The sequence below is a fragment of the Pterocles gutturalis genome, unplaced genomic scaffold (genome assembly GCF_000699245.1).
Source record: "Pterocles gutturalis isolate BGI_N339 unplaced genomic scaffold, ASM69924v1 scaffold41051, whole genome shotgun sequence".
Classification (NCBI taxonomy): Eukaryota; Metazoa; Chordata; class Aves; order Pterocliformes; family Pteroclidae; genus Pterocles; species Pterocles gutturalis.
Genome location: NW_010104424.1, coordinates 1 through 26,887, shown reverse-complemented (window position 1 = coordinate 26,887; position 26,887 = coordinate 1). Strand labels below are relative to the sequence as shown.

At 37.9% G+C, this 26,887-nt stretch overlaps 1 protein-coding gene across 1 annotated transcript; it reads right to left on the bottom strand.

The window, feature by feature from the left end:
• Positions 1-26,544, bottom strand: EVC2 (Ellis van Creveld syndrome 2; the record flags this gene model as incomplete). The annotated part of the gene is made up of 9 exons (XM_010087054.1): positions 1-123; positions 1,408-1,612; positions 4,510-4,967; positions 6,232-6,391; positions 9,394-9,569; positions 11,676-11,915; positions 14,065-14,389; positions 25,009-25,160; positions 26,410-26,544. Coding segments are annotated over 9 exons (1,974 nt in total), but the record flags the coding sequence as incomplete, so codon positions are not given.
• Positions 26,545-26,887: the final 343 nt, after the last annotated feature.

The following is a 26,887-nucleotide window of genomic DNA, read 5'->3' as shown; positions in this document are numbered from 1 at the left end:
CTTATTCAAGTTTTCATCTTTCACCAAGTCTTCATAAATGAAAATTTTGTCCTGCAAAGATTTGTTCAGAATATCTATCTTATTTCTATTCCTGGATCCTGTTTTTTTCATTTTAGAATGCTGCTGTAAGAAGAAGAGCACAAAATGCTTTAATTATAAGAGGTATATGAGTATGCTAACGTTAAGACTATTACTTGCTATTATAGGCAGATCTACCAATTAATGAAACACTTGTCAAGGACGACTTTCCCTGAGAAAATATTTCTGAAATGAAGGTGCTGCCTATTGATTCAGAAGATACCTTTCCGGCATTCAGACAAAGTTAGAAATTTCCTTTCTAATTTCTTTCAAGCAGAATTATATATTCACCCTTTCCATGAAAACTGCTAGCACATAAATTTTATTTTAAACAAGCTTTAGGAATTATAATAAGAGAAGATTTTAACTGATATGTTGTCTTCTCAGTATGGTTAAAAATGAACAAAGAATATTAATTTAGGAACTACATTGTTTTCAAGACACAGTATATGAATCACAAATGAACCATGATAGTATTAAGAGGCACTGTTCCATGTAATCAAATTATTCTTGACCTTTATATTTCTTTACAAGAATATCAACTAAGTATAATGTACTCTCGGGAAAATTATAACATCTGTTCAACTATAAGGCTTTGCAAAGTCATTTCCCTTCTTTAATACTTTAGAAATTATTAAGGTTTTGAACTAGGCTAATTCCTAGTACAATTAACCCCAGTTAGTTTACACATTTAGAAACCAGAGCTGAATAAAAACAAAGCAAGGGAAAGTCCTTTTTATGATGGCATTGTATTCAATTCATACAGAAAAACTTTTTTCCTCCTATTTAAGAATTTAAAATAATGTATGATTCCACAGGTTTTATATTTTACTGAAGGAATTAAAACCCCTTACCCCTTTCCTACATGGACAAGATAGTGTAGGACACTCCCCTATAAAACCTCTCTAAATCTTTCCTTGATTTAGTGCCAAATTTAATACTGTGTAGGGGCTGCCAGAGAACCCAGGTTTGGGCTGTAAGGGACTCAACGTGTCCCTGACACTCAGTGCCAGGCTCAACACTGCTCCCTGGCATTTCAGTTGACTCTCCTCAGAGATGTAGCTCCTTTTCACCACCCATCTGCTTCTTTATACCTATGCTCCCTTCTTGGGAAAGCTGGAGGACATGTAAGCAGCAGAAATATGCAGGCATATGCAAAGAAATTATTTATCCCAACTGCTACCCAAACAATTATCTTTTAGGTCCACTGATCCACGCAGACAGAAGTGTGCACCACTGTCACACCTATAGAGAAACTATAGACCCATATCTGCAGATACACCCATGAACCCCGTGCACACCCTCACACTGATCCCACATCACTCCCACCTGTTTATTGGTCATTGCTAAATTCTGATTGATTTTCAGCAGTTCCATGTCTCTCTGTTCCACCTCAAAAGCCTGAAGCAAGGTTCTTGCTCTTATCTTGGGCCAAGCCAAGCTGCTGTCCACCTGGGAGAAGCAGCAATGCAGCTCTTGCCTTATTCTAAGCAATTCCTCTTCTGATAGTGAGAGGGGTGAACTTAGAATCTGCCTGTTAAAAAAACAAAAGCCATTTGCTGTTCAGTGATAAAGGCAATTTCACATGAAATGTAAAAGACATGCACACAAATACTTTACATGACAATGATCATCCTTTTTTGTCTTATTCATACATCAGTTAATGATTCCACACACAGGACTGAGCTGCTTTGCATGTCCAGAATATCCTTGAGGATGCTTTAAGTTCTGCATACAGAACTTCCTGGACTGTAAAACTTAATTTTCAAAGGGAAACAATTTTGGAATATTTAACAAACAAATAAATAATTTTTAGCACATTTCCTATGCATGGAATCCTTCCACCTCTTCAGACAACACAAACCCTGAATTTAAGTCTGAAATCGAGACAAAAGCTTCCCATAAAGCCTCCTCATGCTGTTTCCCAGCACTTAGCAGTCACAGCTACTGAGAGGGGAAAAAAAAAATTATAAAATATCTCTGTATTATAAACTCATATACATCATTCCTCCCATCATCAAGTCACAAGGGTTTCAGCTGTTCTTTGTAAAAAAGCTTTTAGCAGTCTGAACACGGAATATGCTTTAGCAGTAATTTGAATCATTCAAAGTTCCCATTTTGTAGAAGGAAAGTTCTCAATATAGAGGGGAACTGATCCTCAGGTCAAGCTGAAGCTCATGCGTGCTAAAGCCTAAATTCATCTTCGAGGTGTGACTAACACCTTAGACTACACTAATCTTATCTAGTGACTAAAATATTTCTTTAAGAGTATTTAATAAAAAATAGCAGAATTTTTTGTTTGGAAATTTTCTCTATTTCCCAAAAATTGTATTTGTACTTAAAGCATGAACAGTATATTTTTTAAAAAGTAGTTTTGTAGTAATGTAAAAATACATCATATGTTCCGTTAGGACTGATGCTTTTATTCAGTATATCACAGGCCTGTATCACCTCATCATTTCACTAAAATATTTGACTTTAGAAATCCTTATTTCCATTTACTGATTCAGCAAAGTGCAGCTAAATCCTAAATTAAAACATAATAACATTTTTAATGCATGAAGTTTCCTCTTCAAAAAAGTACGTACTTTAAAGCAATCTTACTCCAAGAAAGCATTTACAATATACTTAACTATTTCTCATGTTGTCTTAGACTTCTAGAAGAAAATCCATACTATATATCCATATATACACGTACGTAGACAGGGATATAAAAGAAAATACAGTAAATCACAGTTTTGTCATGTCCATGTTTAGAAAGGACTTTAAGCAACAAAAATTACAAGCTATGATTCAAAATAATTCTTTGTGAAAACTAGATACCTGATGAAAACATAAACATGAGAACTGGCATCTGTCACTGAAATATCAAAACTGAAAGACAGTGGACTGAACATAAAGAAAGTGACAGATTTTAGGGGGCTTTTGATAGAATAATTGTGCAAATGCTGCATTTTTGTATATATTTTCCAGTACTTTACTGGAAAAAAAGGGCTTACTGGTGCTGTAAATAAAGTTATAGCATCTAACAAATACAACAGGCGACACCGCAGGCTGGAAAACAATTATGAAGGAATTGTAAGTTAGAAATAGGAAAGAAATAAGAAAGACCTACTGGGTCATATAATCCACTTTCCCACTCGTGCTGGTCTGCTCTCAGCAATGTAAATAAGAGATAATAAGACAAGCTACAAAATACGTTGAAATGGCTTACGGAAAAGTATTTAAAATGTGAATAAAATACAAAGCCCTTGAAATTAGAACCAAAACAAGACACAAATTGATTTTTTTCTTTAACAAAGAAAACATAATGGTCAAAGTTCTTTTTATATTCTTGTTTTACAGTTTTACACTGTGCAGCTGGCAAACTTACAAAGATGCTGTTTGGAAGTAACGGCCCGTGCAAATCTGTTTTGCTTTAAAGAACAGGTATAAAGGAAAAACCTTTACTAATGCTTTTCTTCCCCACCCCTCGGCTTCAATTTCTCATGCCCAGTACACTTGCTCCAGGAGCACACAGCCTAATGCAGGTTTGCCTGTTCCAGTTGCTTCCCCTAAAGCTGCAGCTCTCAATGATGTCTGTTACTAAACAGACATTGCATAGGAAATGTAGTACTGTAAATATTCAGGTAATCCAACAACTAGTCATAAGTGTACTTGAAAGAAGGCATGCTAATGAATGGTGCAAATCTCTTGGAGACCTTGCTGTCCAGTCTGGAGGCACGACACACATCAACTCTAGCCTGCAGCCACGGTCTCTCCCTGCACAAGGTCTCCCAATAGTGTCAAGGCCACCACTTGCCTTCCCACACCCCAAAGTCAGGTCATAGGTGGCAGTAATGGCCATAAGGTGCACCTGGGATCAGCAAACCTCTCTGCAACATCCCCTGTGCTGGGATGCCTCTGGCTGGGGGCTCGGTACCAGGGGCACTTTGTCAGCAGACCGGACTGGCCAAGGCTGATGGATGGAGCCCACAAGCTGCAGAGGTATGCTACTGTGCTGTGCATTTATGAAATATATGGAAATACTGTGTGAATGAGGCTAGACTTGTGACTGGAAGGAATACATCAAAATTAGATGTGGGGCTAATTAGGCCTGACACATCAAATGACATTTTCAAAGTACTGGATCTCTGAGAAGGGACTGAGAATAACAAAAGACGCGCAACTGAAACCTGACACACAGTGAAGAGAAGTATAAAAATACCACTTCAGTTTTTGGTTTCAAAACTGTCATTCCCCAAATTTCCCCTCCAGTGCTAGGAGTGCTGGCTCACTTGCCAGCACTGCAGGGGCTGAGCACTCATGATAAATCAATTCCCAGGTGCCTGACAGAGAACTGATCATTAGGAATTATACCCAGACAGGTGTGAAAACTCCTAGTTCATTTCTATTTGCAAGAATAACTAGGAAAAGCATAGAGTTACTTGCATGAATACTGATTGTTCCCAGCTCCTTAATTTTTTTTGTTCCAAAAGACTCGTTTCCAGTTCTTGGCTCAGCTTCTGCCTGGTGAGCTGAAGCAGCTCTTCAGCTGCCATGCTCTTGTCACACTCTTCCCTTTCAAGCTGTTCATGTTTAACAACCATCTCTTTTTTATGCTCTTCCACAGCTTCCAGCAGAAACATCTTTGGCACGTTGAGCTTGACCAGTTCTTGCACAAACACTCCATACTGAACACGTTTAAGCTCTTCACTGGCTTTCTGCGTTAGACTAAATATAAGCTCTTTCAGCTCTTCACTGGCCTCACTGTCAAGCTTTTCAGTAAGTTCTTCAAATTCAGTGGTGTGATCACTCAGAATATTTTTCCAGTGGCTCAGGTAATGAGTGATCTCCTTAGTAGTTCTGAAGGCTTCTCCAGGTGACAGCTGCTCCTTCCGATGCTCTTTCTGATGATTCATTTATCAAAGGAAGAGTAAGGTTAAGAGAAGGAACATCTCTCAAATTTTGGCTCTTTAAATATGTATTTCATAGCAATGCAAAATTTCATACTTTTGCTTTTCAGTGTTCTCAAAATTGCTTTTCAGTGTCCAGAGATTCACATAGCCCTCAACAGGATGCCTTTTTGTGTATCTAGCAGGCCTGTGATAATTCAGATTATTCTTAGATAGAAAGGCCTGTGAAAATTTTGATTATTGCTAGATATAAAATAATTTGGATTATTGCCACAAATGTATGATCTTGTGGTATCACATAAGCCCCATTTGCCAAGTAGTAATGACCTGACAGCATTCCAGAAGTGAATCTGGATCAAATACCAAGGAAGAAAAAGATGAAAGTAGAGAGGGAAAAAAATGTTGAGTTTTTTTTATTATTTTCCCCATCATTACAGCATGCAGCAATTTCACTGAAAAGCTAATCCAAAGCTACCTATACTGAGAATAAATACAACAATTAAGTCTCCATCGTTATACCTGCCGTGTCTCCTTGCACTGATATCTGTTACAGAGCAGAAAACACAAACACATGTCCCGCAAAAGGTAAAATCAATCTCACCTAACTTCGGTCATCTAAAGAAATATCACCTAATCCAAGATAGTCTTTTCTGCATCCCTTAGGCAGGGAAAGACAGGGACCTTTGAATAACAACTCTCTTCCACTTACCTCAGACCACCTGCAAGTCATCTTCCATTATAAGATGACTTGGAACTCTTGGGAGTTAGCCTTGATTTTTAGATGGCTGAGGTTAGGTGACATGAGTCCTACCGCAAACCACAAGCAGCCATATATTTTAAATAGTTTTGGTTTGCAGCTGAATTTTATCTGTGCTGTAGTAGTCACTCAAGTCACATATAGCCATGAGACCCATCTGTGACAATGACCGTCACAGATCTTGTGCCATCACCCTCACTGACTCTAGAACCTCCGTTGGCTTTTGCCTGTCTTGTCATAACCCCCTTGGACAGGTTAGACTAAGTAGAGGGGCTTCACAAGTTTCTCCAGTTATATTACTTTTTTGTAGGTTTTTCTAATAGAACAGCTATTAATTAATGCATAATTAACACAGCACATGGCAATACACAGCTAAAACCAACAGACACTTATTTTCATCTGTGCTTCTGGCAATATTGACTCCTAAGAATGATTTTTCAATTAATTCCATTTTTAATTCATTATAAGCCCTGTGAAAACAAATATAGTGAAAATAATTACCTTTTGTAGCATGTCCCGTCTTCGTTTCGTAATGAGTTTCTGGCGAAGCTTTTGTTTTTCTTGTTTTAAATCATGATCGAGTTTCTGTTTAACAGAATTAATTTCAGCCTCAGCTCGGTCCAGCAGCAATCCCAAATGACTTTCAGATAGATAACCTGCTCTGTAATGACAATGTTTGAGGTCTGTTATACCAAATTCTTAAAAGCAAAATGATATTTGAGGCAATTTGTACCATAATAAGGCTCAAGAAAGTAGACACACTGAATGATCTTTGTTTCTTTAGCAGTGATACCTGAGGGGATCAAGCAAGTGGATAACAGAAAGATAATCTCAGAGATGAGTGCAGAATTGAGGCAGTTTGTGAAGGTAAGAGTGAAGGTGTATGAAGGAAGGAACAGGAAGAAGGAAGGAAGGGAAGGCAATATCAGATAGTAACATAAACAATATTCAAATGAGACATTTTAAACCTTCTATGTTACTAATAATATTTACATTTTTCATTTAATGCCCGTGGAATGCAATTCTAGTCTTTTAAAACTCCTTCTCCTCATTAGAGACAATTTTCTCTTTAAAGGATGTAATCTAATCAAGTAAAAACATTTTTAAAATATTTTAAAGATACAAAGCAATCATATCCATGGATTTATATTCAGATCTCCTATTATCAGAAAAATTATAAAGATCTCAAACTAATAGTGAATACAAGAATCTAACAGGGCACATTCTCAGTCTTAAGTACATCTCCCTTTCAAATGGAAGTTTAAGACTATGGTCTACCTCCAGTTGCTACACTATTTAATTTCAAAGAGTATGCAAGATCTCAGCCATGCCTGCAACAGTTAGAAAAACTTCCCTCTCCATAAACTCAAATGACTTATTTCTAAGCAAGCTACAAAACATCATCCCCTACATAACAAATGCACTGGACAGAAACTCAGTTCTGCTTTATCACAGTGTCTATCCACTGTTCCAGTGTCTATCTGCTATACATCTTTAACACTCTGCAAAGAGAATTAAAATACCTCTCAGTACCTTGGGAGGAATCCACCAAACATCATTCTTGGATCTTTTGGCAGAGTCATTTTTGCCTTGAAAGCAACGTCAAATTTCAGTGTTATGTTAAAAAAAACACAACGGCATGAAGCTTCCTGCCCATGTTTGATAATGCTAAGTCTTGGCTCCCTTTTTGATCAAACCCAAGGCAAAAAATTAGTGAATAAAATGTAGATTTATTACAGTGAGGAAATGAGGCAAGATAATAACCAAGATATTATTTTTAACACCTTCACCCTGTCTTGGAGTGAGGAAATAAACATAGGCTTGCTGCATCCAATTAAAATCCCTGTCCAGAGCAGTGCAAAGGGGCTGCAATAAAGAAAGACAGATGTGCTGGAACCATCCAGCAAATGAAAGTTTAAGAAAATCCATGCAACACAGAATGACTGGAAGATGATATATACCTACCTAGTCTTAGGATGGAAAGAAAAAAAAAAGTCTACATTATTTCTTTTGACGCTGTTGATTTATTTAGAGATCCAATGTGCATACAGCTAAAACTGTAGGTGATGCAGTACTGTAAAGCTTATCTATTGATTTATTTGTAATCTACTTATTTAGAATCCCAGATAACAAAAATAATGGGCAAAACACCTACCACAACAGAAGTCTATGGGAGTTAACTTACATTAATCAGTACTACGGTATTTCCTAGAAGGCTCAATCACATCAAGACACCTTCATTTCTGGTTTCATATAAATACAGTATAAAAATAACTACAGTATTAGAATTAAAAGATGTCCTGATCCCAAAGGACTCTGAACTGAAACGCAAAATAAAAGTAGAGGAAATAATGAGACAGTATAGACTGTATGATAAACTGCTTGGTCTCAGCATACCACACATCTAATCACTGAAGAAATGTGGCACATGTTTAATGTCTCTGAACAAGGAGAATACTGCAGTAACAAGGATGTTTACAGGGACATTCTTCCAAATGAAGCGAGCACCAAGGAAGATACGGAGATGAAGTGTGTGGCCAAAAGCAGCAGTATCGTAGGTCAATCAGAGGCAGACCTCAACTTCTCTGTACTGAATGAAAGACAAGAAAATTAGGAGAAAAGGTGAAGTGAGGGCACTAAAAGTAAAAAGTAGTTGTTTGTATTTGATGCTACGGAGAAACTATCTAAGGGATGCTGGACCCCAGCAAAGGAAACTGTTTTATGAAGCCTAGAGAAGGCATGGGAATGACATTAAAACATAGGCGAGGTAGATAAGAAGCCGAAAAGTTGTATCAGCCTGGATGCATATGGAGGCTGAATCACAACAGAAACTATACAGAGAGAACCTGCAAGGAAGCACCCATGTTACTCCAGTTCAGCTATTTCGGGATTTCACCTGCCGAACTGGCATCTTGCCGATGTCCAGACCAGAATCTAGGTAAATAATTCAGAGCAATAAATACTCTACGTAGTAAAGCACTACAAGCAGAAAAGGTTTTAAGAGATTATTAGAAAACTTTATACTGATGCATTGCTGCTGGAGGCATTCCCTTTCTAATAACAACTTCCTGAAAGGTCCAGCAGGACACTGTTTGGAAAACTATTTTCCTTATAACAAGATCCATACACACAGAGATTATTCAGAAGAATAAGACCAATATAAGATGTTTTGATTCTATCTTTTACATCAAAGATAGTCAATTGCCCGCTTTAAAAACACAGTTCACAAGAAATGCTTGAGGTCTTAAAACAGATGTAAAGAACCCATACAAATGGTTTTGTCTGGTACACGTTGCAATGGACTTTTCACATGAGTAAGGACTATTTACATGAATAATGGATGTATAAAGACATCAAGACTCTTGGATGAGACTGGTTACCACTGACGTCAGAATTACAAACAGATACTATACATATTACCAGCAATTCATCTCCGTCCTGTACAAAGTGGACAGAGAAAACAGTCTCACCTTTGTTTGCTAGGACAGTAGGTAACAAAGCCATTAGCTGCAAAATATTTTCTTAGAATTAACTTAAAATACAACATTTTAATGAATTTTTCCTGATAGGTAACACAGTTAAAACAACCTCTGAAGACTATTCTACTGTTATGGAGCTAACGTAGTCAGATGGCTGCCAAAAAAAAACAACTGAGATATTTACCTTTCCATCTTATTAATAAGACTTGATATCTGGATGGCTGCCACATCTATAAGAGCAGAAGCTTGAGAATCCCTTAGCTGTATCTTACTTATAAGACACTTTCTGTAAGCAAATATTCTATTCAGATGATATTTCTTGCTAGCTTGCAAAAAATCCATTAGCTCTTCAATGTCTCCCTAAAGGAAAAAACATGAACAAATATATTTAATTAGACACAATGTTAACTTCAGCTAACACTTGTGGGTATCAGACCAGATAAGTTTATTAACAGGACAAAGTTAAAAAGCTCTTACATGTGAAATATAATAAGCTTACATCAACTTAACTCTAATGATCATTTCAAATTATTACTGTTATTCCAACAAAACAAAATAAACAGCGTGGGGAGGTTTTGGCCTGAATACCTCAATGTTGTGTGTACTCTCCTGAGTACCTCCCGAGAGCCCTGATTCACAGGTCATTTTATCAGGTACTCACAATTAAATATACACACAATCCTACTGGTTTTAGTAGAACTGATCCTGCTTAATGCTATCCAGAGGCTGAAAGGTCATCTTGAACTGTGACTCGAAGACAGCATGTGTGCAGTTACAGCAATAAGCTGTATCAAGTCCTTCTTTATTTTCTTTTTTTTCAGCCCCTTTACTATGTATTGTATGATTAAATAAAGTGTAACATTTAATAGATGTTGAAAGACAAAGATAAGTCTTCCACACATCTCAAGTACAGCATGGGGAAAGCCAACAGCACTGTACACAGGCTGGCTCAAAAGTCCCTGCTTCCAACAGTGGGGAATGGGAAGGGTTTAGGTACCTACAAGTGGGGCTGCTAGAGAACAGAGGCGGACACAGGATGGTCTATAGAAGACATTCTGCTAGCATCAGACACCCAAGACGAGGTCTGATACTTAGGTGACCAATGTCTGAGCAGCCAAAACATTAAAAAAACTTCTTTCACTTCCCCTATCTTTTGCTGGCTGCCCAGGTGTCTTTTGCACAAGTGCTTGCTGCACCTACATCTGATGGTGGCTCACGTGAGGCTTTTCTGTACTGAGGTCCTGCAGTGCACCTAGTTTTAGCTATGGGCCTTACATGTTTTGGTACCTGCTTTCCAGATGTTGCTTTATAACCTCAAAGGCCACAACAATCCCATTCTTCTTCAAGCAGCAGCCAGAAGAATAATTCCCAGAATTTTTGCAATCCAGAATATTAACTTCTGACACAAAACAAATAGATTAAAAAAACCCTTGAAGAAACAACTCCGGCTACTCTGGTGCAAGAGTAATGTAACTGAAACCAAAACTAAAGTTCTGAACGCATCTTTCTTCATCAGCATGCCCAACCACATAAACTACCGATACTCAACCTCTCAAAGTAGAGAACCATAACACTTCAGACATATCACAATTTAAATAATCTATGTATTTGGACTGAGGGGCTCAGCACATCCTCAGAAGTGCAGAAGAGCAACTGATGCTTAGGGGTTTTTGAAAATGACCATACAGGCAGACCTCCAAAGGCCTTTCATTAGACAGCGTTTTATCTGTTTTAGAAAATGCCATAAGACAGATTTAGGGACATAATTGTTCTCTTAGTTGCCTAAGTCCCTTTACATGGGCTGAAATTACTTTTGAAAATGGCACTCTGACATTTCTGTATCATGCTGAGGGTTCCATTAATACCAGCAAGGGTAGACCTGGAACCAAAAGTTTGCTGCGTGAGCCCAAATCTACTCTCAGAGCATAGGAAGGGCTTAGACCTGCACCAACAGAGCTTTCAGGAGCTAAACAGAGGACCAAGATGTGCAGATATATCAAAATATTCACTGCAAAACTGGGGATTTATATACATCACAATTCTCCACTGTATGGTGTGGACATGTTTTCAGACTTTTTTCTTCTCTATGATTCCAGGTATAAGCTATTAGTCTTATTTTCCTTGAGCACTAAAGACAAGCTTTAAGCACTTGGGCACTTGGAAATGACCCATGAAAACAAAAGTCAGCACTAGGTACATAATGTTGTGGCAAATACATCTAACTCACTCTTGTAGAAAATGGCTGTGTGTATGCATCAATATACAGTCGTGTTGATGTCTAGATATGCATAATGATGGCATTATACTTTTAAAAATTATTCCTATGAAAATTAGTTATAAGTTTGACAACATACGGATAATTTATTTTCAAGTTCTGAGCGCAGATATTTCCTGAAACATTTCTCAAACGTTACTGTGGGTTTGTATTCTGTCATTAGGTTAGGAATAGAGTTATCATTCTATTACCTGTATTTTAGAGTAATCTTCCACTAATGTTTTAGCTGCTTCCAACTTCAGTTCTCCCTTGAAAGCAGCATTTCTTATCTGTGTAAAAAAGATATTATGGAGCTCCTTTCTCTGGGTAACAGCCAGCTGTCTATAAGCTTTTGCAAAATATTCCTCCTGCTTTATCAGAAGGAACCTCTTCAGGCGGTCCTGCTGCAGCCTGTGAAGTCTATCCAGAAGACTTCTGTATTCCACAGCAGGCTATAGGGAAGAGAGAAATAAATAAATCTGAAGTGATTTTCAGTATTCAGCATATTTCAAAGTAGCAGTGCTACTAGCTCATACATATTTTACACATACTTTGATTACTGTCATTTCAGGTTTGAAATCAGTGCACACCTTCCACGGTTTTCATCTGTTTGGCATGACAGGGGTTATGCAGCTGTCAGTCTCTAATCCAGATAACACTTCCAAGGCATAATGAAGACTTTTTAGAATTTACAAGCATTAATTAAGAGAAATTATACAAAGCTGCATGAAATTCAACACAAAGACTATATAGAAAATGGATTCCTTAGGTTTCATCAATCCTGAAATACTATTAAAATTGAATAGGCTCATATACGTCAGAGCAATGAAATAACAATAAGCATACATTTTAAAAACAATATAAACTGGAAAAAACTATTCTTCTACAAACCTCTAAAAGTTCTTATTATTGGTGATCTACTTTACCTATTGGTTTCTATAAATTAATCCAAGAACATAGACTAACATAGAGTTACAACAATAGAACAGAATTAAATAGCAATTAATTTAAAAGCTTCTTTAGAAGAAGCACTTCCTCACAGTCTTCCAGTAAGACTTACATATTCATAGTTTTCGTTTCAGATGGCATAAACTCATTATAGAATCAAAACACACATGTCCCACAGAGCAAAGAATATTTCTTACGCCAGCAGAGCTTCCTAACAGTAGTTATGTTGGTCTTGTTCTAAATCTCATATTATTTATCTAGGGAGAAATGTCCTCTGCATGGAGCACCCCCCCACCTCACCCTTCCTTCCCAAGACACATGCTGCAGATAGCAAATAATTAATCAAACAGGCAGGAAACATACACTCTGTGTTTGGGCTGAGAAGGGGAGGAGGTTATTGCCCAGCTGTTTTTCACGGCCTTCTCTTGGATGTCAGTACACCTGCCATAAACTTAAGTAATATCTACAAAGAGAGCACACACCAGTAAGGAATATACCAGTCTAAGGGATTATACTCCCAACATAACTTTGTCGCCGTCACAGAACTGCAACAGTCAGATGGAAACTCAGCAGCATCACATTCAATGCCCACGTATCTCCACTTTTGCTGCAGAAGCACAGCCCCACTGGTAATTGCAAACTGCACTATTTATTCCCACCTCTTCATGGATTCAGTCATCCTCTTCATATGCGTTATAACATTAGACAAGAATGAAACACTAACTTGGGCATTTTAGCATTTTAAGCTTACAGATGTGAAATATTATGTGTCTCTCCAGACATATTAAGTTGAAAAAAAAAAAAAAAAAAAGGCTGAGGGGAATCAGTTTTATTGTAAACACTCAATATACCTGAAAAAAAGACATGGAAGACTGGGGCATAATTATGTACATGGTATGCTGGACTGATAACCCAGGCTCTATTTCCAGCTAGTGACTACCTGTGAAACCCCATGTAATGATACTTACCCATTCAGACAGAGATCTTTGAATGAAAGCGACACAAATCACTAATCTTTTACTTAAAGGGAGACCCTAAACTTGAAAAGAATCATACTCTGCCTTAAATTATTTCTCTCGCTATTACCAAGGGGCTATTTCCAAGAGAAGTCCACTCCCTGCTTTGCCTAAAATACAGAATGTTCTGCTTGCCTTCACTTAGTTTGAAGGAAATCAGCCTTTGGTTGAGCTTACATTCTAATTTGCTTCAAAATTAGAATATAAATATTGGAGACTTTCTACCTAGATTGTAAGGTTTAAGATGCAGAGAGTTTGTTCTGCTCTGAATGCGAAAAATACTTTACACAGTGTCTGGATGGAGTTCTTAGGAACCATTGCAGTAAAATACGGTAAATCAAAATACCCACATTGCAAGGGTTTAAGTGACTATAAAAAAAATCATGGCAATGACAGTCTTTTGTTTTCAGATGTCACAGATTCTCTTGAGACAAATTCATTTTCTGGTGAACTAAAGTACAGTTTCTTAGTAACAACTACTATACTTACGACATCTAAATTTTTGAACACACTTAAATTGCACAGCTTTTCTCTTTACTCTTCTAAGAGGACAACTCTGCCATTCCAATCTAAAAGAGAAGCCATTTATATAAAACCACCTATCATGCAAAGTATCTTGATTTTATACCAGATTTACCTTGTCATTCATTTTCTTCATTAATTCTTCAGCCTCTTCATTTGCAGCTCTCGCTTTTTGGTGTTGAGCCTCCATTTCCTTCCTAGTTTCCAGATTACATTCAGCTGTTAAAGCTACCATCTTCCTTTCATACTCCTCTTGAATCTCTTTCTCCATTGCAAGAAACTGCTTTTTGAAAATTGAACTCATCCTCTTTTCCACATGAGGAAAGAGGCTGTGACTTAAGACCATGTTCTTCATCATCATATCTATCACTTCTTTACATATCTGCATTCGATATGCCTCCAGATCAGCATCTGCCCGCATCAGGCTGGCAACCTCCAAGCTGCAGAAAGGCAATCAGAACTGTGTGAAATATTACAGAAAGTTTCTATCAGAAGACAAGGATATTTAGATTCATTCAATGTTGGGTAACTGAATGGCAGTCAGAGAAATCACAGGGATATCACAGCATATAAGTTTACTAACCATGATAGTAATCTTTCATTAAAAAGCAGCGTGAGCCAACTTTTACTATAGCAACTTTAATGAAGTATGTCCATTCTGGAATTTCCATTTCAGACAGAAAAAGGAAAAACTTTTCTTTAGAACTCAAAATATTCCCTCAGTTTAAAAGCAAACAAAAGATTCTACAAAAAAAACCTCTGTTGAGAAGCAGGTGAAGTGAGTATCTGAACAGACTATAAATTTCACTGACTTTGTAAAATAGTTCTGAACTCACTGACCCATCTACACTAATGCATCACTGCTTTGTGTTCTGAGCTGGTGTATTCCGTTCTCTGCAGGGAAGAGGGGGGTGTGTTTTGATTACATGCCAATACAAATAAATTGCTGGTATCTATCTCTCTCTCATGAACATTAAGAGAGCTCCAGAAAAGAGATTAAAAGCAGAAGGAAATACAAGATTTTTTTACAAAATGCAATAAATATCATGTCACATATGAATACATTCTCATTTATCTTAGATTTAATTGAATTAGAATGATAACCATTCTCATTTCATATAGTACATAACTACTGTAAATTCCATAGCATTCTGTATTCTGCAGTCAATTCAGGATTAGAGAATTAGGTGGGGTTTGCCCTTTGCATGTCAATTAACATGAACACACAGCACTGTATGCTTCTGTGTGTGGATTAAGTATACAACAATTTCCCTGTGATCTACAAAATACATTTTTAAGAGCTTAAATCCATCCTTTTTTTCAGTTAAGCTAAATTATTGGTTTGATTTGTTCCATAGTCAAACCTTAGAATAAATTTCAAATCCATAGCAGGGGTCTTGGCAAGATTTGCAAGATATTAGAAGGATACTGCATCCAGAATGGTACTTGTTGAAGCATGCAAATCTATAAATACATCACCTTTTTGGCAAACAAATTTTCCTTCCCTGATGTAAGTGAATAAGTACATCAGCAATATATTATCATCAGTGTCCCTCTGCTACGCACAAGAGATGCATTTTCCCCATTTAGAAAAAAATGGGATGGAATTAAGTTGCTTTCTTACAATGACTCAAATACTTGAAGTATTTAGGAGAAATCAGCTTAAACTGTGATAATCTATCACAAAGAGGAAGAGAGATTTTTCTGTTGCAGTCTCTCAAAACCAGATATGTGCATTCAATGCCCATATTCATCTTGGCGATCTACTCCAGGGTTGACCAGTTGCAGCTGCAAAACCTCCTCCATTTCCCCCCCTATTCCTCCCATTCAGGAGCAGGAATCACTGCTGTATGGGGCCAGAACCCTGTGCCTGAAACACTGTGTGTCTGAAACGTTCTTCACAGTATCTTGAAGATCCTGTAAGAGCTAATACTTTCTATAATGTCCTTAAGACAATACAACGATCCAGCTTCTCTGTGCTGTGTATGGATGGACATCGCAGGACAGCACCTGCAGGTAAACAACCTTCCTGAGTGGTGTTCAGCTACATCCACACTCGAGTCCCCCCAAGACGCTGACCTGCTCTCTCTGCTTGAGGAGAGTCCTTCTTCCTCCGGGACAGGAGGGCAGCCACAGAGGACATGTGATGGCAGGATCCAGGGAACAGGATGCTGAAGCAACACAGCAAGCACTTCAAATGGGCAGCGCAGATGCACATTTTCTACCTTAGTCTTCCTGTTTACAGAAGTCCTAGGACTTCTGCTGACATGGCCAGTTAGTACTAAGCTCTTTACTTAGGACAACTAACCTCAAAAAAAAAAAATTGTTTCAGTTTTGTGCAAATATGCTTAAAATTAAAAGAAGGATACAGAAAACAGGAGATTTATCCTGTAACATTTCCCTAATGACTGCCAGGCAATGGTGGGAGGCTCCCCTCTGCAGATTCACCAATTTATTATCAGCCTGGAGAATCCAAGCCCCTAGATTTATTTTTCTGTTTAATTCCTGCTTCAAGCCCAGTAGCTCTGATTTAACTGAAGCATATCTGTCTTTCATAAGAAACATCTCATCTTGGTTTTCAATTATCCCCTAACAGAGAACTATACAACAGTTTAATTAATTATTCTACTTGATAATTCCTTTAAGACCTAAAAATGGTCACCTTATCCTCAACTTGAATTTAACTATTTTCAACTTCCAGCTCTGTTTGCTGGAATAACAAGTTTCTCAGTCATTATTTTTCCGTTCTTCATGTGTGCATTGATAGATGGTGGTCACGGTACCTACTAACCCTCTCTTACTGAGGTATGAAAGACTGACTTCCTTGTCTCTCCCCCTGGAAGGCAACACCATAGCTCCACCACATTGATACATAGCTCGTAAGACAACATTTATTTCTTACCACCAATGCAGGACTTTTTTAGAATGCTTTGAATTTACTTGTCACTTTTCCAGTCTTCTTCAGCAGTGACCCCAAGAATGAAAGCCAAAACCAAACAACATCACAACTTTCCTATTGTTATCTTTCCCTCGGTCTCCCCACAGCACTTCCTCCTCTTTACTGTAAGTCATTACAGACTAAACCTGATTTCATTTTGAGCTAGATTCCTACACTCCTTCATGCCCACAAAAAGAACTACAGTACCCCACTAACTCCACTCCTCCAGATCGTGATGCCAAATGCAGGAGGAGCAGTAAGTGTAGTTCACTGGCTGCTCACGTGTCAGCAGATGAGTAAGGAGGCTGTTAAGATCTCAAGTGTATCTAATCTGCAACTCTCACCCTCTATTTTCCTGACAGCACATCTGTGAAGAAGGCAATGGAGCAGAAACAGCACCTGAACTGTTCCACCAACCCACGGCTAATAGCATGGAGAAAAAGTAACTACAAGCCACAGCTCTCCCAGGTCACATCCTGGAAGACAGTAGCCAGACCATTATCTCTTTTCAGTGGCAACTGAAGAAAGGTTGTGCCTGTAAAAATTTTGAATCTATCTTCCATGTAACGTGCTCTGCTTCTGTTCTGCCTCCTCCACACAGCAGCCAGCAGTAATGAGACAAGCTCATCACATGCACCAGAAACCTTACTTCAAGCTCTTACTCCAAATGAGAGGTTGAGGGCAGCTTTAACAAGCTGCATCAACATAGTCTTGGAGTCTTAGATGTGAACAGTCAGTACAACACAGGAATCCTGTACATATAATAAACCAAATGCTTTCAGACACAAGGCCCATCAGAAGAGTTTAAATGTGCAATATTTTGTGACACCTAGGACAAAAAAAAAATCCTGACTGGACTCTCTGTGCCTCCACAAACCGAGGTAGATTCAGGAAGTTGCTTTAAATGTTCTGCACTCTGCTTGTTACTGCAATTCCTGTTTAAAATATCTCACATCTCTTCCTGAGCATATTCACACAATAGAAACATAAAAGCCAATGAAGTACAGGTAGCAGATGGCAACCTATTGATAAAAAAGATCAAACCTTCTGTTGGACAAAGCATGCAGAGAAATGACGAGGACAGTACAGAAGGTAGGTGGTGCAAAAGTGTGGGGGGGGGGGAGAAAGGGGAACAGACACAGAGAAAATGAAGCTGCAAACAGCAAGTGTAAAGATTTTTCACTCACTTGAAGGGGAAAAGGATTTAAAGATCTGTCAGAGAAGATCTGGGAGAGGAGAATCCCAGACGCCAAACACAGAGAAGCAGAGACAGTGCCTAAGCATCTGATGTCTTCCATAGACCTAATAAAAGAATACAGTAAAGCAGCTAGTGTCAGGAAGGAACCAACTAATTGAAAAAAAACAAAACACAACACATCACAAAAAAAGGAAAACTCTCATTAACTACAAAATAATTGTGTCTTTAAGTCTTATTAACCAAATTAGAGGCCCATGGAGGGAATTTTTGAACAGCATAATATAATAGTGGCTGAATGTAACAGTCTCAAAGTGAACTAATGGCTTTCTGACACATTTTTAAAATTAGTTCAGAGTTCACAAAAATAAGAAACTACTGTGACACAACTTTCTTAAGTCTAAAGGGGAGAGAAACATCAAGCAAACTCCCCTTCAGTGACATTTTCTCACCAAAACAGAAAACACCATCATCTTAAGAAGACTCCTCTGTCATCTGCAAATGGCAGTCAATTAATAGCATACATATTGCAACAGCATCCAGAGAAGACTGGAGCCCTAGGGTAGCAGTTTCTGCAAAAGCATCCCTTTGTGACACAGAACGTTCCCAAAAAGCATGTAATTTAGGGCCATTTGTGGACGGTTTGTCCCCTCTGTCCTGGCTGCTCCACTGCAGCAGTGACCCAGAGCACCAGGGCACAGCAGCTGCACCAACTCCTGCTGGAGAGAGGAATGGAGCTGGGGAAGGACAGACACACAACCATCTGCAGCCCAGCGGCACCCACTGCTACTGCCTGAGCCAGCACAGCACCTCTCCTGCACCCACAGGCAAAGCACCAACAGGTCAGCTGCAGTGAAGAAGGGAAAAGGAGAACAGAAAAGAGGTGTTGTGGTCCGTGTCGCCATGTCACACTTCAGAGAAGTGAAGATGGAGAGAGGGTCAGTCAGGGAGAATCATACAGCCGAGATGTGAGACAGTATCTGCCAGTTCTGGCTTTAGTAACAGTAAGCAAAGAAAAGCCAATTCAAGTATAACAGGCACCAAAGGTCTTCAGCTGCAGATGTGGTTTGTTTCCTAAATCATCCACTTATTGAGGGGTTAGTAATACCACATCAGTAAGTCCGTCTGTGTTCTGTTTTCTTTCTTGTTTTGGTTTTGTTCTTTGTTTGTTTGTTTGTTTTTAATTACCATGTCAATGCAGACCCTGTGTGCAGTGCCCTAGCTTCCTCCCTTCAGCCTCTCCCCCCTTTATTCTGTCTTCTGCTTCCCATGCTCTCCCACTGGATCCAGTCACAACAGAGACTGCAAACACTTTGGGGCAGGGATTTACATGGGCTGCAGCACAACGAGGTGCAAACCTTTGCAGGAGACCCAAACTAGGCTGAAGTAGAAGAAGACATAATGATGTGAGGTCTGAACGGCCACCAACAGCTACCAGCTGCCCAAAGCCTTCAGTCTCCGGTGCCAGAGCAGGGCACGTTGCCTTTCCCTGGTCTCTGCCTGCTGCCGGGCTGGGCTCAGCCTGCCTGTGCTAGAGGAGGTCTGGGGATGCTCTGTGCTACACCAGAAGCTGTACTGGCCTGCAGCCAGCTCTGAACTGGGGGAGTTCATCCATCAGTCCTGCGACACTGTTAACCAGCTAAGCGTAAACTCAGCCCATCCAGAGTGTACAGAGAATACACGACATCTTGTCAGTAAATAAAATTGCTAAGAAAGGTATGTGATGATTACCGAAGGATGCTTTCACATGGATGAGTCACAGGTTAAGTTTAGCTTTCCAGAAAAAGCCAAGATGCTGACAAAACCCGAAATACGATTCTCATGATATACAGCCAAAATTTTTTTTAAAGCCTACAAAACCGAAAAAGATGATAAACTGAGCTGAGAGATCAGTGGCTCTTTAGAAAAAAAATGATTAATGAAAACCTGCCAAAAGTCTAAGCACTAGATTTGGCAGCAGTTTCACTATCAAATTCCTTTAACTCAGCAATATAAGCAATATAAGGAGAGTAAAGACATCTCAGATCTTAAATTAATCTGTATAAAAATATTTCTTAAAATTATGCATTTAAGGGACTGAGAACCTTTGCATTGATTGCAGAAAGTATGAAAATTGATAAACCAGTGACCTTCAGCAAACCAATTTAAAAAATACAGCTAGCTACAATACAGTTGTTCAGTAGAGCTCAGAAAAGGGTATTTCACTGAAAAACTACTATGGAAAAAGAGCATAAAAAGACTCCAGTCCTGCTTCCAATTAAGTCATAATGCATTTTACCATTGATTTTAAAAGCACCAACATCAGCCTGGAGACTAACAAAAGCATAAATAAATATAATGGCTATATGCATTATACATTAATGCCTGAGGAGCTTCCAACTTTGCTGTGATCTACTCAAGATTCTTCTGATCTACTCAGATGGGGTGAGTATTCAGACAACAGAAATGGTAGGAGGTATCAATCTTCTTTCACAATGATATGAAATAAAGCATCACTAACAGCACTACTCTCAAAAGAAGACTGTTTTTTGGATGAGAGAAACTGTTCTGGATGGACAGTGGAAATGATCCATATAATTCTGAACACAATTTCTTCATAGTTAGCCAACATCAAAGAAAAGTGCCATTTTTTACACTAGAAATATACATATTCATTAATTTCAAATTAATTGTTTTCTTCAGTTTCACTGTCTTATGGGCTCTTATCACTTATTAAGCATTTGAGTTTCTCTGATAGAAAAAAATGAATAGTTTACACACTTGTCAATTTTATAACAGCATTTGTAACACAGAACTACAAATGCAGGGTTTGGGGTTCACTCCATGTTTATTCACTGTAGCTTACTGTTATATCCATGTGGTTATGTATTGTTTATTGTTGTATTCTTGCATTGTATACATTGCACAGAAACAGAGCAATGACTATGCCCTCCTTTCAAAAATTCTAAAATTTCAACTACACCTTATGAGTTATGAAATACAGCACCTCACTTTTTTTTCTACTAACAACTCTTTCTCACCATTTTCTATGTAGGAATATTCAGGTCTAGCTACTGTGATGATGTGATCTTTTATTCTTAACTTCCATTTGAACTCAGGGCTGAAAAAACCCCACATCTGCTCCACAGCAAATTAAATTGAGATGTACAGCAAGAAATTTACATTTAGAAAGAAAAAGTGAACTTCTAATATGGCAGTAAATTGTTTTTGACTTTTCTGTCAAGGCTCTCTGGAGACAGTTTGATCCTGTTCTCCAGTACATTAGCCTCCATGCCCTCTACTATCAGAAAAAAAAATCATCTGCAATGCATACATATTACTTAATGATTTTCCAAAATAATTGGCAGTATGCATTGTGTATCAGCAAGCAGGTTTAAGTTCAGCTAGAGCTTTGCCAAACTCAAGGAAGCATAGCTATACAAAATGAAGATGAAAAAGAAAAATTGCAGTAGTGGAAAGCCAATTAAAGAAATTAAGTCGTCTTTAACATATTTGTATCTTCTGAGACTATAAGCATGGTCAAACTTCATACATTGGACATGAACCCAACCTGCTCAGCTCTCTTATTCTGTTCTAGACATACAGAAAAAGAGAATCACAACATTTTGGAACAGGATCTTGTAGAGCGTGCATCAAATATTCAAATCTTATAGGTTCTTCTCATTAGCATTCCTTGCCAATGGGTCAATGTTCAGGAATACACACAGTAAGGAATCTACTGAGAATAAAAGCAAAGATATTTTGCTGCATAACATACATCAAGGATATGACTTATTAAGACAAAACTCACAAAATGAGTAACTAAGAAGCTTCCTTATGAAATATTAAAAGTATGTTTTGTTCTCTAGCCAACCCTCCTGACATTGCAAACTGTCTACACTCCAAAGATGTCCCTGTCCATAAATATTGAACACATGCTCCTAATGTATTTGATAAACAATTTGGCACTGACACTTCATAAAAGACATTAAATATTAACATAGCTTTATGTCGGAAAGAGGACAAAAAAATCCTGTGGCTCTTACTTTTCTAATTTTCTTGTTTGTGTCTGGACAAAAGAACAAAGCACCAGAATGATTCCAACCATGTTTACTATCACAGCGTAATTTAAAATGAATATACCAATTATGTTAGCTACCTTATACGTATGCTATGTAGAGAAAATGACACATAGCTGCACCAATACATGCAAAAGAAATTATTAAACTAGTATACAAGGAAGACATTGTTCGTTGGTACACAATATCTAAAGCATCAAAAACTCTCTAACAAAAGCCCCTATATTTTTACCTCCCCAAATAATAAAAACCTGGATTATGATGCTAAGATTAATATTGGCATATATATGACATAAAAAAATTCTGCTCAAAATACAAGTCCAGTTCTTCTCTTCAGTATACTGACACTCCTATGAGACTATACAAACCTCATACTTCATTTCCTTACAGAAAACACAACTATTCTATTGGGTGATGCTAAATTTATTCAAACAAAATGCAACATTGTTGAAGAACTGATTGTGACCACAATTAGTAAAATTACAACATTTCATTCAAGCACCGAATCCATTGAAATTGACTGCAATTATCCATTAATAAATTACAAATGCACCATCTTTCTCTTTCCCATTACATTGTGCAAATCCCTATCCTTAAAGCAGGTAATCCAGTAAAAAGAAGGATTACTCCATTCTGGTTTTAGCCTAGATTGCTGTCATAGAAGCACCTAAGGCAATGGTACAATATTTTGTCTTTGGTACCAGCTAAAAATGCAGATAACATAAAAGTTTATGAAGTACAAGACTAAAATGAAACCTTTAAGGAATATACATTAGAAATTAAAGGACTGATTTGCCCCAACTTGCAGAATAAATAAAGAACCAAAATTAAGAGATAAGGAAGAAGCCTAAGCGAAACATCACACAAATGTGAAATGAAACAAGGGGTGTATTATAGCTACTGAAGAAAGCAGAAACAATATTGCATGTATCTAATATAGGTGTTAAAGTAATGCTGTAGTCTTTTTTACCAACCTGCCTGCAAGACTGGGATTTGTCTCACCCACCTCCAGATCCCTATAGCTGAGCTAATCAGACCAGGCTCCAGGCTTTAGGGTCAGTGGGCACAGCACTCATACGACTCATTTTTTGGAGTTTTACTTTTGGATGAGAATAATCATACCCTAGAAGTGCCCTTTTTCACCCCTGAGTGAAAAAGGGAACTCAGGGCAAGTTGGTGTAGGAGTTCATGTTGCAGAGATCCTCAGTCAGATGAACTGCACCACTAGTAAGAGAGGAGAGGGACAGGTATGTAGTAAATGAACACACACGCTCAATAAGTGCCAATAAAAAGAAGGAAAGAACAGAAAAAAAATATAGTAGGTGCAGCTGTGTGTTACCTCCTAACAGTAAATGAATCAGAAGGTCTAGTTCAAAACTACAAGAAATAAGAAGAATTAGGATAATCTAAACAGGGATTAGGAAGCATCCACTGCTAACAAGTAGAAGCTGATGTGAACCCTTAACAGCAATGTCTATCACCCTTACAATCATCTTTCGTAGCAGGAATCACTGTAACTCTGGATGCCTTTGTGGTCCATCTATCATCCTCATCCCAGAGAAAGGAAAAGATAACTCAGAAGGTGAAGGTTAGTAACAGTTTGATAATGGGCATCTATTTTATTCACTGCAAGTCCCTACCTCCTTAGGGGCAGAGAAAATAGCAACTGTGAGGTAAGAAGCGGAAGCAAGAGAGATATTTGTGCTAACTGCATAAGAACATTTAAAAACTTAAGCCCCTGGATACATAAACCAAGAAATTAATCCTGTTTTATGGGTTTAGAAATAATCCAGTTACAAAAATAATTCTATCCAAAGGTTTGCAAGAAAATTTACCTTTCAAAATGACAAAGTACCTGAAAATAGCACAGCATTTTTTTTCCAAACTAGATAAATTATCCCTGAAATTAATACTAAAGCAAGTTAAAAAAAATGTTGGATCTTGTTTTTCTTAGTATTCACACAATGATTTTCAGAATAAGTTGTCTCAAAGCCTGAGCTGCTATGTAGTTATAAAAGAAGGGACCAATGTGCAATTTACAGAGATAAATATCCCAATTATCAAGGAAATGCAGGAAATAATAATGCTGTTAGTTACCCTTTAAGAAATAAAATTACTTCCATGGTCCCATAACTTTTCCTTTTTGGCTTCTACAGATTTTATAGTTGTATAATTCTGCCTGTAACTGGACTGGCCAGGAACTAACGGTAAGATCGAACAAACAAAAATCCACTCTGTCCTCACATCAGACCTTTTTATCAAATTCAGCTGAAGTACAGATGTCCTTTAACAGTGGCAAGTTTATGTCAAACAGCCCTAACTGGCCTTTTAACATCGGGAGAGTTTCCCTGCTCTGCCCAGCGGTCCCTCCAGTTTTGGCTATCTGGTATCCTTCCGGCAGCACTGCAAACTGTCACTCCTCAGACTTTTAGGCGTTTCCAAAATATGCAGCTACCCAGCAATGCTGGCACCCAGAAGGGGCTCTCTTTTCTAGGACAAAAGCCAACATTTTGAAAGCAGAATGTGTTCAGCAATAGTAGAATACACCCTTTCAACATTTTCTTGCGCACAGAAAAGTTTCCCTTTACTTAGTGACCCACAGAGAAGCAAAAATAGATGTTAATTTGGACTGGAAAACTTGCACACCTAAGCCCAGATGGAGCTGTGACTTCTGTAGGTAAAGCAATATGAAATACGACAGTTTTCAGTTCCCACAGATGGCTATTTAATACAAAACACCTAAGGGAGTGCAGTCACGTGTAAACAGATACTATGAAGAAAAATTAAAGAGTAGATACTTAAAGCATGTTCAAAGATTCAGTTGACGAAAAATGTAATAAATGTAATGCAACAGCAGTGAAATCTTACTCTTCTAAAGCCTGAAGCATGTTCCCAGATTCTTCAAAGGACAGAATATCGATGATTTGATCATTCATAATTATATCTTCACTGAAGAGATCACCCGAATTAAACTGAGAATGCTCCAGTTTGTAATTTTGACTAGGCTTACGCTGTATCTCCTAAAAAAAAAAAAAAAAAAAAAAAAAAGGAAGTAAACTAGAAGTGAGCTTCAGATTAGAAAAAAAATGTACATCTAGAGTCTGATCTAATTTATTGCATGTAACTCTGGGTGAGAAGGTTCCTACTTATCATTAAACTGTACGTCTGGAAAGAGTATAAAGAAATTGTGCAATTCAGATACATATCTAAAAATCAAATAAACTACTTGTGTTTCAGGCTGAACTTTTTGCATACAACTGATCAAGAATACAAATTAAGAAATGAATGGAGAAGACGGAAGACTCTACATTTGACTTCAGCAGGCTTGTGAAAGCCTTCTAGGAGGTTATCTTCCACTATAAACTTTCTAAGCCAATTTTTAAAAAATTACCATGCCATACAAATTATATATGGCAAGATTACAGTATTACAAGGTGAACAAAATGAAAAACTAATCCCATGAATGATGGAAGTGACTCAGTTCACAGTTCAGTGAGACTCCCTTGACAGTGAGAGCTAATAAAATTACTGTTACTGTACAAAAAAAACCAGTATAAATATCTGATGCTAGGACCAAACTGGCCCTTTTTTATGGTTTCTTTATCATAGCTTTTTGTGTAAAAAGAAACAAGGCACGCCCTTTTCATTTAAAGGTATTATATTTTCAGGCCTAAAAGAAATAAAAATTGTTGATGGAGTAATTTTCAACCGCAGAAAATAAGGATGGAAATGACTTGTGAGCTCCTCTGGTCTGTCCAGAGGGACAGGAGATCCAACACCATCCAAGAGAAGGAGGGGTTCAAACCTCTGAGCACACCTCTCATAGAGGACTGCTCCAACCACTGTAATATTCTGATTGAGGTCTCTGGCTCCCTCTCATTGAAGCTGTTCTACTTTACATAAATACCTAAATAATTTATAGCAGCAAGGGCTGGAACTCAGGCCAACCTGATGAATATTTATCAGAGACTTTATTTTCTTTCTCCGGCCTAGGATGTACTGAAACACTTTCTCCAAACTAGCACAGTTTGGATACAGAACACTGAAAATGCTCCATCCTCAAAACCAACTGTTTTGCATAACAACGCAAGAGATTAAGGCAGATCCAAGGAACTAAGACCTAAATTCAAATCTTTATTCCTGATAATCAGAAATACAATTTGGACCCAAGTCTGCTGTACTTAACATAAGTGGTCTACTCCCTGGGCAACGGCTTATAACCCACAGAAAAAAGTTAATTAAAGTACTGTTACAGACAGTATGACTCACCTGGTTCTTACTATGGAAGCTCCATCTTAACATTTGGGTTCGGTAAACAATGAAAAAACCAGCACATGTCAATACAAGGGAAACAAAAAAAGCAACAAAAAACCCTGAAGCATGGATTGCATAGCTGTACGAAATCTGCAATAAAAAGACCATATATTAAAAATACATTTTAAATATGTATAAAGATCAGACTCAGAGATTATAACTGTAAGCAACATAGTAAATTATTTTTAAATGGCTTCACACAATTTCAGGGTTTCTCATCATTAGGTTACAACTACTACATTTTTATTATTTTCAAACAAGTACCTATTATTTATTGGCTGGATGGCTGCACTCAAAGAGTTGCGGTCAACGGTTCAATGTCCAAGCGGAGAGTAGTGACGAGTGGTGTTCGGCAGTGGCTGGTATTGGGACCAGTGTTGTTTAACTGCTTTGTTCACAGCATCGACAGTGGGATGGAGTGCACCCTCAGCAA